This window comes from Sciurus vulgaris (genome assembly GCF_902686455.1).
Source record: "Sciurus vulgaris genome assembly, chromosome: 13".
Taxonomy (NCBI): Eukaryota; Metazoa; Chordata; class Mammalia; order Rodentia; family Sciuridae; genus Sciurus; species Sciurus vulgaris.
Window position 1 is genome coordinate 58,104,179 of NC_136474.1, and position 13,883 is coordinate 58,118,061.

The following is a 13,883-nucleotide window of genomic DNA, read 5'->3' on the forward strand; positions in this document are numbered from 1 at the left end:
CTGGGAGGAAGGAAGTAAAAGGGGAAGAAGAAACCATACCAGGGAACAGAGAGTAATCACTCCAACCTGGGTCACTGTATTTTCTTCCTGGTTTTGTGAACTAATATCTGTAGTAAGAGAAAGGATGCCTAATGTTGTCTCTTCCATGAACTGCTTCTAGAACTGTATTTAAATTCCAACACTGTGCTTTTTTTAGTTTGTTTTCTGTTGCTATAACTGAGTACCTGGAACTGGGTAAATTATTAATTAAAGAAATTAGTGTCTTCCAGTTCTGGAGTCTGGAAAGTCCAAGAGCAGGGTGTAGCATCTGCTCAGCATCTGGTGAGGGCCTTCTTACTGCATCACAACATGGCAGAAGGCAACACATGGTGAGACAGAGCAAGTGTGCCAGCTCAGGTTGTTTTCCTCTCATAAAACCACTAATGCCATGATGGAGGCCCACCCTCATGACTTCTTATAATCATAATTACCTCCCAAAAGCCCCACCTCCAAATGCCATCAACATATGTATTTGAAAATTATTTCCAACACATGAACTCTAGAACATATTCAGAATACAGCACTTACATATAGTGGGAACGAGTACTTGAAATGAGATTAAGAAAATGGATATATATCCAGACCAGAATTATTAGCTCTGTTTTCCATTAGAGATGATTTAAGAAGTTGAGTATTACACATCCTGGAAGCAAAGAGCTGAGAGGGGTCTTTGAAATTCTGAGTCTATTTATGATTTGCAACCTTTTCATTGTGAAGATCACATTTTAAACATTAATATGTGGGCTGGGGTTGTGGCTCCGTGGTAGAGTGCTTGCCTAGCATGTGTGAGGCACTGGGTTCGATCCTCAGCACCACATATAAATAAATAAAATAAAGGTCCATTGACAACTAAAAAGAAAACTAAAAAAAAAGAAAATTAAAATGTGGCTCTCACCTGATGGTTGCCAGACTCCTAATATCTTCTGAAAATTGAATTCTTCCTTTCTTTTCCTTTTCCCTCCCTTGCTCCTTCCTTTTCTTTCTTTGTCAGAACTTGGCTTTTTTTTTTTTTTTTTTTTTAAGGGCAAGTCAGCAAAGCCCTGGTTTCTGGTCCATCTGGGCCATCTCTCTCTCTCTCTCTCTCTCTCTCTCTCTCTCTCTTGCACACACAGTGGCCTCGCTTCTCCAGAAGCACTTGCAGCTGTACCTTGAATTAGCCTGAGGACGCACAGGTACTATGGCTCTCTACCTACCTGGATTTCAAGCCCTGCTTTTTTTTTTTATTTTTTTAAATTTTTTTATTTTTTTAATTTATTTTTATTGTAAATAAATGGGATACATGTTGTTTCTGTTTGTACATGGAGTAACAGCATACCATTTGCGTAATCATACATTTACATAGGGTAATGATGTTTGATTCATTCTGTTACTTTTTTCCTTCCCCCCATCCCTCCCACCTCTCTTTTCCCTCTATACAGTCCCTCCTTCCTCCATTCTTGCCCCCTTCCCACCCCCCATTATGTGTCATCATCCGCTTATCAGCGAGATCATTCGTTCTTTGGTTTTTTGAGATTGGCTTATCTCACTTAGCATGATATTCTCCAATTTCATCCATTTGCCTGCAAATGCCATAATTTTATTATTCTTTATGGCGGAGTAATATTCCATTGTATATATATGCCACAGTTTCTTTATCCATTCATCAATTGAAGGACATCTAGGTTGATTCCACACTCTGGCTATTATGAATTGAGTAGCTATGAACATTGATGTGGCTGTATCTCTGTAGTATGCTGATTTTAAGTCCTTTGGGTATAGGCCGAGGAGTGGGATAGCTGGGTCAAATGGTGGTTCCATTCCAAGTTTTCTAAGGAATCTCCACACTGCTTTTCAGAGTGGCTGCACTAATTTGCAGCCCCACCAGCAATGTATGAGTGTACCTTTTTCCCCACATCCTCTCCAACACCTATTGTTGCTTGTATTCTTGATAATTGCCATTCTAATTGGGGTGAGATGGAATCTTAGTGTAGTTTTGATTTGCATTTCTCTTATTACTAAAGATGGTGAACATTTTTTTATATGTTTGTTGATTGTCAAGTCCTGCTTTTTTAAAAAAAATGTATTTGTTCTTTTTAATTGTACATGACAGTAGAATGTATTTTGACATATCATACATACATGGAGTATATAACTTCCCATTCTTGTGGTTGTCATGATGTGGAGTTACACTGGTTATGTGTTCATATATGAACATAGGTTATGTCACATTTATTCTACTGTCTTTCCTGTTGCCATCACCCATCACTGCCCGCCTCCAAGAGAGTGAACCTCCACGCTTTCCCTACTCCCACCTATTGTGACAGCATCCACATATCAGAGAGAACAGTGGGCTTTTGATTTTTGGAGATTGGCTTATTTCACTTAGCATGATAGTCTCCAGTTCCATTCATTTTCTGACAAACGCCACAATCTCATTCTTCTTCAAGGTTGAGTAATATTCCATGGTGTATACATACCACATTTTCTTTATCCATTCATCTGTTGAAGGGTACCTAGGTTGGTTCCATAGCTTAGCGATGTGAACTAAGCTGCTCTAAACATTGATGTGGCCACGTCACCGTAGTATGCTGATTTTAAATCTTTTGGGTATATGCTGAGGAGTGAAATAACTGGGTCAATTGGTAGCTCCATTCCAAGTTTTCTGAGGAATCAAGTCCTACTTTGAACTTAATTTCCATTCCCCTTTTTCACATTCCAAGAGGAGGGGTAACTCTCTGAGCTGTCTTACTGTTGGTAACTGCTCCCACTTACAGCTGGCCGGGGAATGCTTGAAGGATGCTCCTTGCAGAACATCTGTCTTTTGATCCTGCTTCTTAGGCATGACCTGAAGACTTATGTTGGATTTTGTTTTTAATTAGTGTTAGCTTGCTTTATTGTTACAGCTCATAGCAAACAAAGGTAAGTAAAGATCAGTGCCCACAAGCAAACTGCTACTATGGTAAATATTTTGTAAATAATTAGATTTGGCTTGTGTTCTGTTATGTCAATCAGTTAGTGTTCCAAGTGCTAGAGAAATAGCTTAGGCTCCTGAAGTTTCTCCCTTGGGATTTACCTACTGATACTAGTTGGGCCTAACCTAACTAACATCACTATTAACAAACCTGCATTCCTCTCCCCAGCATCTGTTTTCTCTCAATTCTTTTGTCCTCATACCAGGTTCTGGTTTCTTCATGCATTTTGACAGTAGCTCTGTAAATGTGGGGGGCACAGCAGTGCTGGAATCTAGAACACTGTACCCTAAAAGAGGATTTCAGTGCCTGGAATTTTATTTGCATAACAGTGGAAGTGAAGGTAACCTCCTGAACATCTACATCAGAAATTATTCTGCAAACGGTGTGAATGGCCATTTGAACCTTGTGAAACAAATAAAAGGTAAATACTAATATTCTTATTTTGGGGGTTCAGCGTGAGGCAGTCTCTCTCTTTTTTAATTTAATGCAGCAACTTAATAGGGCAGAGGCTACTGATTCACTACTTTTTTTTGGTACCGGGGATTGAACCCGGGGCACTTAACCACTCTGACTCAGCACTTTTTTTTTTTTTTATGTGAATTTTTAGTTGTAGGTGGACACAATACCTTTATTTTATTTATGTGGTGCTGAGGATCAAATCCAGCGCCTCATGTGTTCTAAGCAAGTGCTTTACCACTAAGCCACAACCGCAGCTACTAGGTTTTGACTAGAACTTGATTCTTGTTTCATAAGGAAGCCAAAGGGAGATTTCTTTGCTATATTTTAATTTTAAAAAAAAAATGGGTACTGGAGATTGAACAGAGGGGTGCATAAGCACTGAGCCACATCCCCAGCCCTTTTTATGTTTTATTTTGAGACAGGGTCTCACTAAGCTGCTTAGGGCCTTGCTAAGTTGCTGAGGCTGACCTTGAACCTGTAATCCTCCTACCTCAGCCTCCTGAGTTGCTGGGATTACAGGTGTGTGCCTCTGTGCCTGGGTCCTCTGCTGTATGATGTGACACTCAAGAAACATAGCTCAGTCTCTGGAACTGTGCAGTTCAGTCTTGGCAAGTAATAACAGTACAATGAGAACTAGTGTACGCAATGGGGAGGGTTGCTAGTTCACTGTAACTGACCTATGGAATAGATGAGGGAGGAACTGGCAGCAGGGACCCCTGGACCTGTTCCTGAACATTGCTGGGGACGAATGGCCTTGTTCATACACTGAGACTTAGGCTGTTTAGCTTCCCAGATTACCTCATACCACATGTGCCACTTGACTGGAAAAGGGACTCCTCTAATTTCCAGTTTAAAAAATAAATGCCAACCACAGACTCTGAGTGTTATCACTTGAACTAAATGCAACCGCTGGAGCAATTCCTGAGTGGAGAGTGGGTGCTCATCCTTCGACCCAGCCATGTGCCAGAGAGATGCCTTGATTTGACCACCTGTTAAAGCAGATGGCCAGGATGGTTCCCTGGGGAAGGCACGGGAAGGGAAGAACGTGGACTGGCAAACAGATTACTGTGTGCTCTCTAGGTTGACCTCTCAGTTTGATGAACTGAGTAAAACTTACTATGAAATGGATCTACATTATGCTTATATTATGTCATTTCCCCCCTCTGTTTAACAATGAGAAACAATCTGAAATACAGATGCTGTTTTTCTTTGTGAACACCTATGAACAGTGAGGTTCTTAATCTCAGTAAGAATATGTACACAGTATGCATACACATCATATATGAAATTATATACAATATATATGATATGAAAATCATGTATGGAAGTCTCATATATGCCAATACAAATATGTTATATATTAATATGTATACAAATAAAAATATAAATATTAATATATGTAGATATCACTCTCCAGGTTGAAGGGAACTCCTTCCCCTTAGCAATCTGTGAGTGGATCATTGATAAACAGCACAAAGGTCTCTTAAGAAATTAGCGAGGGGTACAAGATGAGGGTTGAGAAGGAATTGCAGGTTGGGAGACAAGAAGTGATATACCAAATATCAGATAAATACCTTCAAAATTGAGTCACTAGTAAGTGGTCTGAGGAGTACTTAATAGAATGAATCTTCTAGGGTTTGGTATATCTCTATTTAATACTGCTGAAAAGTTGATTGCAAATTGTGCATGTAAAAGAGGTATACCAATCAAACTATAAAAATGTTAAAGAAGGCTTTGGCTGAGTATCACAGAGTCATGGGTACAGGTGTTGAATATCAGGCTCGCTTGACTGTTAGCTACCAAAGGGTGGCAGGTAACTCATAAGTTGGGCATGGAGAACTCATGAGTCACACACTATTGCTTGCTTGCCAATCTCTGGCAAAGAGTGACCCCTCTGAGAAACAACTATATATGCATTCAGATGTTCCAGAGAACAGTGTGACCTCCACAGAAGTATCTCAAAATCCTGGGCTGGAAAAGTGAGATCATACCTCTGATCTGTAGGAAGCAATACCTCTTGGATGATCATTTGTCTATGAAGGTTAGAACTCTAATGTTCATTTGCATGTGATGCATAGTCCTTTGTCTTGGAAATAATGACCTTTTTTTTTTTTCAGAAATACCCACTGGGAACTGGCAACTTTACTATGTAACACTGAGAATGAGAAACAAATTTAAACTGGTGTTTGAAGGTTTCAGAGGCTCTGGTGCATCCTCAGGTGGTCTGTCTATTGATGACATCAATCTTTCAGAAACACACTGCCCTCATCATATCTGGCACGTCCGGAATTTCAAACAGGCCATTGCCAACAGAACTTCACGTCTACTTAGCCCTCCATTTTATTCTCCTAAAGGTTATGCTTTTCAGATTCAGTTGACTCTAAAACCACAGGCCGATACAGGGGTATTTTTCCACTTGATCTCTGGAGACAATGACAATAAATTACAGTGGCCATGTCCTTGGCAACAAGTCACAGTGACACTCTTGGATCAAAATCCTGACATTCGACAGCGTATGTCCAACCAGCTGAGTATAACTACAGACCCTTTTCTGACCATTGGTTCGTGGCTCATTTTCTTTATTGCTAATACACAATTATTACTCTAGGAGGGACAGATGATTTGGGAATAAGAGATTGCACAATTGGTTACCTTGGGAATTTTGAGCCCCAAATCTTAAGAACAGGAGATATTTACAGGCAATATTTTTTTTTTATCAGTTGAGGACAGAGTCTCCAAAGCAGGAGACTACTAAGAATATCAGCAAGGACACTGACAAACAGTGAAGATATTAACTGTATACCTGAGAATTGATGAGCATCCTTGAATTCCATGTTGTTCAAGGAGTGTTGTTTTTAGTATGATGTGCCTGGGTGCAAATCCAAGGTTTGCTTTTCATTAGCTATGTGACCTTGAGCAAATAATGTTTTGGATTCCCAATGTCCTCAGCTGAGAAAGCAGGGCAGTAATTCTCCAATAAGTTTGTTATGAGTATAAGTACAGATCAAGTATGGAAGGCTATTGGAAGATCTTGGTATGCAGCATCTTTCAGATGTTGAGTTCCCCTAGCCCATAATGCCTTGGTCATGCCGCTGGGGTTGTCAAGAACAATTCAGCTCTTGGAATGCGGGTGATTTTGATCGGGAAGAAGATCTTGGGTGGGTGTACTGCAGTGTTGGTGGGAAGGGTGTGGAAATGATTGTAATTCTTATTGCAGAGTTCTGGAGGATTTGCTAGTAGTGACATGATTCCGCATCTTTCTAGTCTCAAAAAGAAACAGTGCCCAGAAAGCCATGATCACTCTTCTAATTGTAATACTCCTTTGTCTCTGGAAACATGATAAAGGAAAAAAATAGAATTATGGCAAGCTAAATATTGTTGCCAAATTTTCAATTTTATAAACCAAAAGGATGGATCGAATGACAGGAAAGAATAAGCAACTTACTCTGATAGGAGAGTAATGCTCATGAAGGGCATTCTAGGACCTTGACGTTTAGAATTTTTTCATTCTTTCCTTAAATTTTTCTCCCCAAATGACATTGAAAATGACTCAGTTTTGCTGGATCCTCACCTTTTCTTGGGATCTGTGCTTCTTGTTTCAGAAGGACTTTGCTCTGTTAGGTGAATAATTTGGTAAATGAGATAATTTATTCTATGCTAATACTGAAAACTCTCTCAGCAACCTATTACTTTAACTCAGTTAAAAAGGATGATCTGTAACTCAGAAGGCCACTGAGAAATGGTTCTAAGGGACGGAAGGGTTTCTGTACCAGCCAGTAAGCATAGGTGTGCAATCCCCCGCTGGGGGACTTTTGGTCTCTCTCCACTCACAGTCTAGAGCAGGGCCCTTCCTGCTCGGCAATCTCATTTCCTTTGAGACAAAATAAATGAATAAGCTCCAGGGGCTTGCCAGGGAATACATCACAGGTCAATAGCATCATTTAATTATTTGGGCCCTATCCTAATTGTGTTTCACATTGCCTGTTCTTTCCTACCACCAAAAGCCATGCTGATGCTAAACACAATCCATTAATATAAATTGCTTTTTCAGATGATGGAAGCTATCTTTGGGACAGGCCTTCTAGAGTGGGAACATTGGCTCTTTACCCTAATGGAACTCCCTATTTCAGAAGCAGAGGCTTCGGGAGCAAAGGCTTCATAACCCAGCAGAGGTTGAACAGCAGAGATTTTATAAAAGGAGATGATATTTATATCCTACTGACAATAGAAGGTATATCAATAAAAGTTCTTTTATTCAAGTTAATTTTTTGTGTGTATTGTGGCCATTGGCTATTTATGGTGCTCTTCTAGGTTTCATTTTTAGGCGTATTATAGGATATTGGAGGAAATGGACACAAGTGAGGTTTCTTTTTGGGTATGAATCATATCAACATGAAAATTATTGAATTTGAAACAACAAAAGTTCTATGATAAAGAATTCAATTACTATCACATGGTGGAGATGCTTAGACTGGATGATTCCAAAAGTGGAAAGCTTTAGATTGAATGACTTCTTTGGAAATAAGTTAGGATACAGATAATATTCCCTATAATACATAAACTAATATGATATTCCTTATAATTTATAAACTAAAAATAGACAAGCACATGAAATTAATCTGTAAATGAACCATCTTATTATCTGATACACATATGCACATGCACACATGAGAACACATGTACACACATGTATCCTGGCAATAATCATATTAGTCTATTGTCTTTACGTTTTTTATTCATGGCAGTCAATAATGACATTTTCCAGCAATGCTGGTGGTTTCCGTGTTTGATGTGTAGGATTTTAACTCATCTACTATCAAAGACTCACTTGTGTCTCAGTAAGTCAGACTGCATCATGATGAGAGGTGGTATAATTTGAACCCACGAAATCTAAACTGCAGCATTCAATGGAATAAATCTAGATGATATTTCTTAGGAAAAGTTATTCAGAAAAAACAATGATAAAGAGAAAACATTTTATGTACAGAGAAAAAGAAGTCACATGTTAACTTCATCTGATGCTATTTGAGTCAGAGGTAACAAAAAGCAGTGCACAGATCATGGCACCGTGTCTTGCTTGAAGCCTTTGCCTCTTACTCTTCCGAGCAGGAGTCCCATGACTGGGTGAGGTCTTTAACCGCTTTACATTTCTAAGCTTTGGTTTTCTCACCTGTCTTCAGAGGGTTGGCGACAAGGGCTCCAGCCACTCAGAGCTCTGACAGCCCAGGCAGCATGTGGTTACATGGTAGTCCCAACGGCTTGCCTGCTTTCCCTTATTCTACTCATCAAATTCTCTAAATGCCTCTCAAGGCTGAAGCCTGAACATCTATTTTGAGACTTCAGGGCCTAACCATTATTCAGACGCATGCTGATCACCCTTTCGCTCTCCTGTTGCCCCTCTTAGACCTATCTTACCTCGATTCTACGCAGAATCAGCCAGTCCCGACCTCTGTCGTCAAAGACCTTTGCTCAGTAGTCACATGTGAGAATGGTGGCATCTGCACCATCCAAGATGGCAAAGCTGAGTGCAGGTAAGGGAGCCCTGGGAAGAAAGATCCTCTTTTTTTGAGAGACCCCTTCTTGTTAGAACATAGGATTAAATGCTGATAGTTCATACGAGTGAAATTTGCCAATTCTCCTCTCAAAGCTACTCATAGACTATTTAGTCTATTTGGCACTCTATTTGAGACTTTGGATAGCTATAAGGACAATAAAACTTTATGAAAAAAAGCAACAAATTGTATTCCATGCTTTTATAATTATGTCAAAGTGAATCCTATTGTTATGTATGTTATGTATAACTAAAAAGAACCAATAAATTTTTTTTTTTAAAGAATGCAAGAATGCATGCTTAACATGCTCAGAGCTCTGGGTTCAATTTCCAGCCTCCTGCAAAATTTAAAAAAAAAAGGCAATTTACATTCAACTTGCCTAAAAAAAATTTCTTCATAAGTTACTTGTTAACTCCTCACTTGTCAACTCTTCATGATAGTCTGGTCCTTTTTAAGTATGTCCATCCCCATTTTCTAGATGAAGTTACTGAAGTTCTGAGAAGACCCTGACCATGGTGTAAAGCTAGAAGGTGGAGAAACTTTATTGCCTGTGCTACCTCCCTTTGCTACCTCTCAGTTGGTATCAGATTAGGAATGATTCCATTTTTCCTTTCCATTGCTCCTGCCTGGCCTCCTGGGGCCTGTCTAACATCTCCTTTCAGTCCAAAATGGGTGAAGCTGTTCTTATGTCAATGACTTATTGGTGATCCAATAGTCTAAAGTCCATCAACACATTTGATGGGGAAGATTTTCAGAGTTAAATATCAATGCCTAACTCCAAGTCACTTTACCATATATAGGTGTCCCTCTGGGCAAGACTGGTGGTACAGAGGAGAAAGATGTGAGAAGAGAGGTTCAACCCGTGACACCATTGTCATTGCTGTTTCTTCCACCTCTGCTGTGTTTGTCCTGATGCTGCTGGTCACCTTCATCAGCGTCTACTGTACCCGGAAGAGATATCGTCAAAGGACAAGTTCAAATATTGCAACTATCACTCTGGAAAATGTAAGTTGAGTCTGCTATTGGGTTATTCAAAATCTATTGATGAGGGGTGGGGGAGCTGGGAGTGAGAGAAGAAGGGGGGAACTTTAGATTATGTAGAAGGAAATGAGAGGGAGGGGGTATGAAAAATGGTGGAATGAGACAGACATCATTACCCTATGTACGTTTATGATTACACAAATGGTATGAATCTACATCATGTACAACAGAAATGAAATGATGTACCCCATTTGTGTACAATGAATCAAAATGCAGTCTGTAAAAAATTAAAAGATAAATAAAAAAATAATAAAAAAATCTATTGATGAAATCATAGGGAGAATTAGGACATTTTAGTGTACTTTTTCAAATCTTCTCTTTGTTTCCTATATTGAGAACAAGGGATTTGAGACTATAAATTCTTATTGCCTTCAATATAAATCAACAGTATTGATATTAGGGCCTTTAGGCTTCTTGGGGGAATTCATTATGCTCAAAATTGTGTATGGTTGTGCATTTTTTTCCCAGGATGTGGGTGGTCTGTGACCCTCTGAAAGACATTGATTTTGCCTGCACACTTCCACCTTTCTGGAAAAGGAGAAACATGGCTTATAAGTGTTTTGATTCTGAAGGTCTTGTAGTGGTGGCTCAATTGAGGCCTGAAGGAAGGGGTACAGGTGTGTTTGGGGAAGATTTTCCAGTAAGATGCTTCTAGCTAATTCTGATTTCCTAAGAAATCACTAAGACAAGATCTCAAGTAGATAGTTCGTAGTGTTTCCCCAGGAAATCTCTAAAATGGCAGCAGGCTCTCAAAACTACTGTCTCAGGAGCATCTCTTGAGCAGCAGAATCTGAGATGGACGTTTGGGGGCAGAGGGTTTATTGGGAGCATGCCTGGGAACTGGCTTGGCATGGCTGGGCTTTGACCCAGCCTCCAGGGCGCTCTGGAGCTGGGAGGGCTCCTTAGCCTGGCCCTGACTTGTGGGACGAGGCCAGGACCTTGTACTTTGTCGCAGTAGCCATAGCACTGGGGCTGCCCTCAAGGTGGGCACAGGGTGGGGCATGAAATTGAGCAAACAGCAGCCCCGGAGGGAGGGTGGTCATGGCAGGAGAACTTTCATTTGGAAGGGCAGGACAGAGCCATGTGCCCTAGCACCCACCAGGCACCCCTGCAGTAGAGCGACTGATGGCCAAAGACACTTGCATATTCGTACAAAAGAGCTAGAAGAAAACAGCCTCAAATCTGAACCTTACTTAAAAGGGAAGTTTTAAAATTCTTTCAGTCCTATTTCATTCAAATTAGAGTCTCTGAAAATTGTAGTGAAACAAATGAAAAAAGAAAACATGTCCTATTAGAATCTCTCTGAAAGTAAAAATACTGTAATTAGCAAAGAGTATGTTTTCTTAAGAAAAGTTATTATTCAGCTAGGTATGGTGGTGCATGCTTATGATCCCAGCAGCTCAGGAGGCTGAGACAGCAGGATCGCAAGTTCAAAGCCAGCTCCAGCAACTTAGTGAGGCCCCAAGCAACTCAGCAAGACCCTGTCTCTAAATCAAATATATAAAAAACAAAAGGGCTGGGGATGAGGCTCCATGGTTAAGTGCCACTGGGTTCAATCTCCAGTACCAAAAATGAAGAAAGAAAAAAAAAGTTATTATTCAAGACATACTATATTTTAAGTTTAGGAATTTTCTTTTTAAAGTGACAACCTGGTGTCAAGATGCTAAGTTTTTCTGCAAAGTCAGTCCAAAGGTGAATGATTATATCGAACAGAAAGCAAATAATTTTATTCTCATTTACTATTGTCCTGTGTCTTCAATGTCAGGAAGATGTTTAAAGCTACACATAAAGCAATAGATCAGTTACTTCATAAACTTATTTAAAAAGTACTTAAAATGTCTTCAGGTTATTTCGCTTTCAAAAAGTTATTTCCAGATTTTTTTTTTTATGACCTGAAATGAAAGGGACAGGTCAGCCAAGCAAGATGGGTAGGCCAGACTGAAGCTGTGTCCCACAGGCTGGTCCCCTAAAGCCAGTGGGGGTGAGTCAGGTGGTGTAGGGGAGGTAGGAGAGGGGCTAGGCAGGAGGACCTATTGGATAGATGGATAAGACTGCCGAAGTATTCCCCTAGAAAGTGGCAAATGTAGAGTTATAAGAGCTCTGACTTAGCTAGTAAAAATTGGAAGGAATTAAAGAAAAAAAAAAAAAAAAAAAAAAAAAAAAAAAAAAAAAAAAAGAAAGAAGAAGGCTAAGTCAGTGAGAGTAGGGAAATTATCAGGGCCTCCAGAACATTATAGGTATAGGAAGTGGAAACGCACATCCAACCACCATAACATCACAGCAGAACTGTTTTGTCTCTGGGTCCTTTAAACACCTTCCCAAACACAAGGAATCAAGTAACATTTCCCTTAGTCTCAGCATTTCTAAAGTTAATTCACTGATGACAGATCCTCCAGAACTCTAAACTATTTAACTAGGTTACATCAGAATGACGCTTCTGAGGCCACCCTAGCGTCTTAGCATCTGAATAATGAGAGCCAGAGAGGCATCTTCCTGGACACTCAACTGGGAGCTGCGTGCTTAGCTGGGAGGGATGCCAGGAGACTGCGGATGGAGACTTCATTTAAAAATCAAACCGTTTCATTGTGATTCATTTAAATGACAGGTTTTAAATTTAGAAATTAAGTCATCAATTCTTTTTCCCCCTTTTAGCAACAACATGCTTTTTGAAGATCAACTTAACAATATGGCCAGCAGATGAAATTAAAAAGGATTCTTCATCATGAATTTCACCTGAGAGACATTACAACTGTTTCTTCCTTCTAAAAATGGTTCTTCTCTACAAATAGCTGAATGTACTCCAAATCATTATTATTTAGGTAAAAGTCAAATTGGCAAAGTCAGTCTCTCTCTCTCTCTCTCTCTCTCTCTCTCTCTCTCTCTCTCTCTCTCTCTCTCTCTCTCCAGGAAGCCATTCTGGCTCCTCTGAAAGTATCATATTATCAATAAAAGGGAAAGCAATGATTAGAGACAGCTTTAAAGTTCCCGATCCTTCTATCTGGGGGTCATGTACATTGGTCTCACAAACGATTCTCCAGAAACCCACAGGAATTTCCATGGGAATGATCCTCCATGTGGAATCTCAACAGTTTCAATGCTGTCTCTCCAAAACTGGCTACTTTCTTGTTTTCTTGCATAATTCTTTGGGTACTTGCACTTGACTTAGCACCTGTTGGAACAGACCAGTACAGTCCACAAGAAACTCAATTCTTCAGGCAGCAGTTCTCAGAGTTTTGGGAGTCAGGAGCATTTATACATCTAAAAATTACTGAGGATCCCAAAGAGCTTTTGCTTATAAGCTTTCCATTGACCAGTATTTGCCTTCTTAGAAATTCAAAGTGGGAAAATCTAAAACTATGTATTTATTAGTCATTAAAAAGAATAAGCCCATTACATGTTAACATAATTTTTTACAGAAAAAATAACTCTATTTGCCAAAATAAAAGAAAGTTTAGCAAAAATATGGGTGTTGGTTTACATTTTTTATTTGCAAATATCTAATGTCTAGTTTAACTGATTTCTTACATATGCTTCTGTACCTAGTGTGTTGTGATACATTATTTCGGTTGAAGGATAGGAAGAAATTTAACTTTGCAAAAATATGTAGTTGAAAAAAGAAAGTGTATCTGAATAGTATTTCAGGTAAAGGCAGATATTTATTTTTAATACTTTGTTAGTAGTTGACAATAGTTATTTCTTTAAAGTTAAAACTTCGTTTCTTAATTGTTACAACTTAAAAATTGCAATTGGAATCTGGTCATATGGATAAATTTTGTATTCCATCCAGTAAAATCCACTGACTTATCTTGCATTTTTCAATAGGTTTTCAATTTTGCATGAT

At 39.3% G+C, this 13,883-nt stretch overlaps 1 protein-coding gene across 1 annotated transcript in view; it reads left to right on the top strand.

Moving 5' to 3' along the window:
• The window catches only part of MEP1B (meprin A subunit beta), an 83,817-nt gene extending 70,319 nt beyond the window's left edge, over nt 1-13,498 (top strand). Inside the window, exons 10-15 of the mRNA XM_079109332.1 lie at nt 3,196-3,411; nt 5,567-6,010; nt 7,501-7,680; nt 8,854-8,980; nt 9,802-10,006; nt 12,695-13,498. Of these exons, the coding sequence (XP_078965458.1) occupies nt 3,196-3,411; nt 5,567-6,010; nt 7,501-7,680; nt 8,854-8,980; nt 9,802-10,006; nt 12,695-12,712 (1,190 nt within the window). The 3' untranslated portion in view covers nt 12,713-13,498. The remainder of the gene's footprint in view (nt 1-3,195; nt 3,412-5,566; nt 6,011-7,500; nt 7,681-8,853; nt 8,981-9,801; nt 10,007-12,694) is intronic.
• The last annotated feature ends 385 nt before the right edge of the window (nt 13,499-13,883 follow it).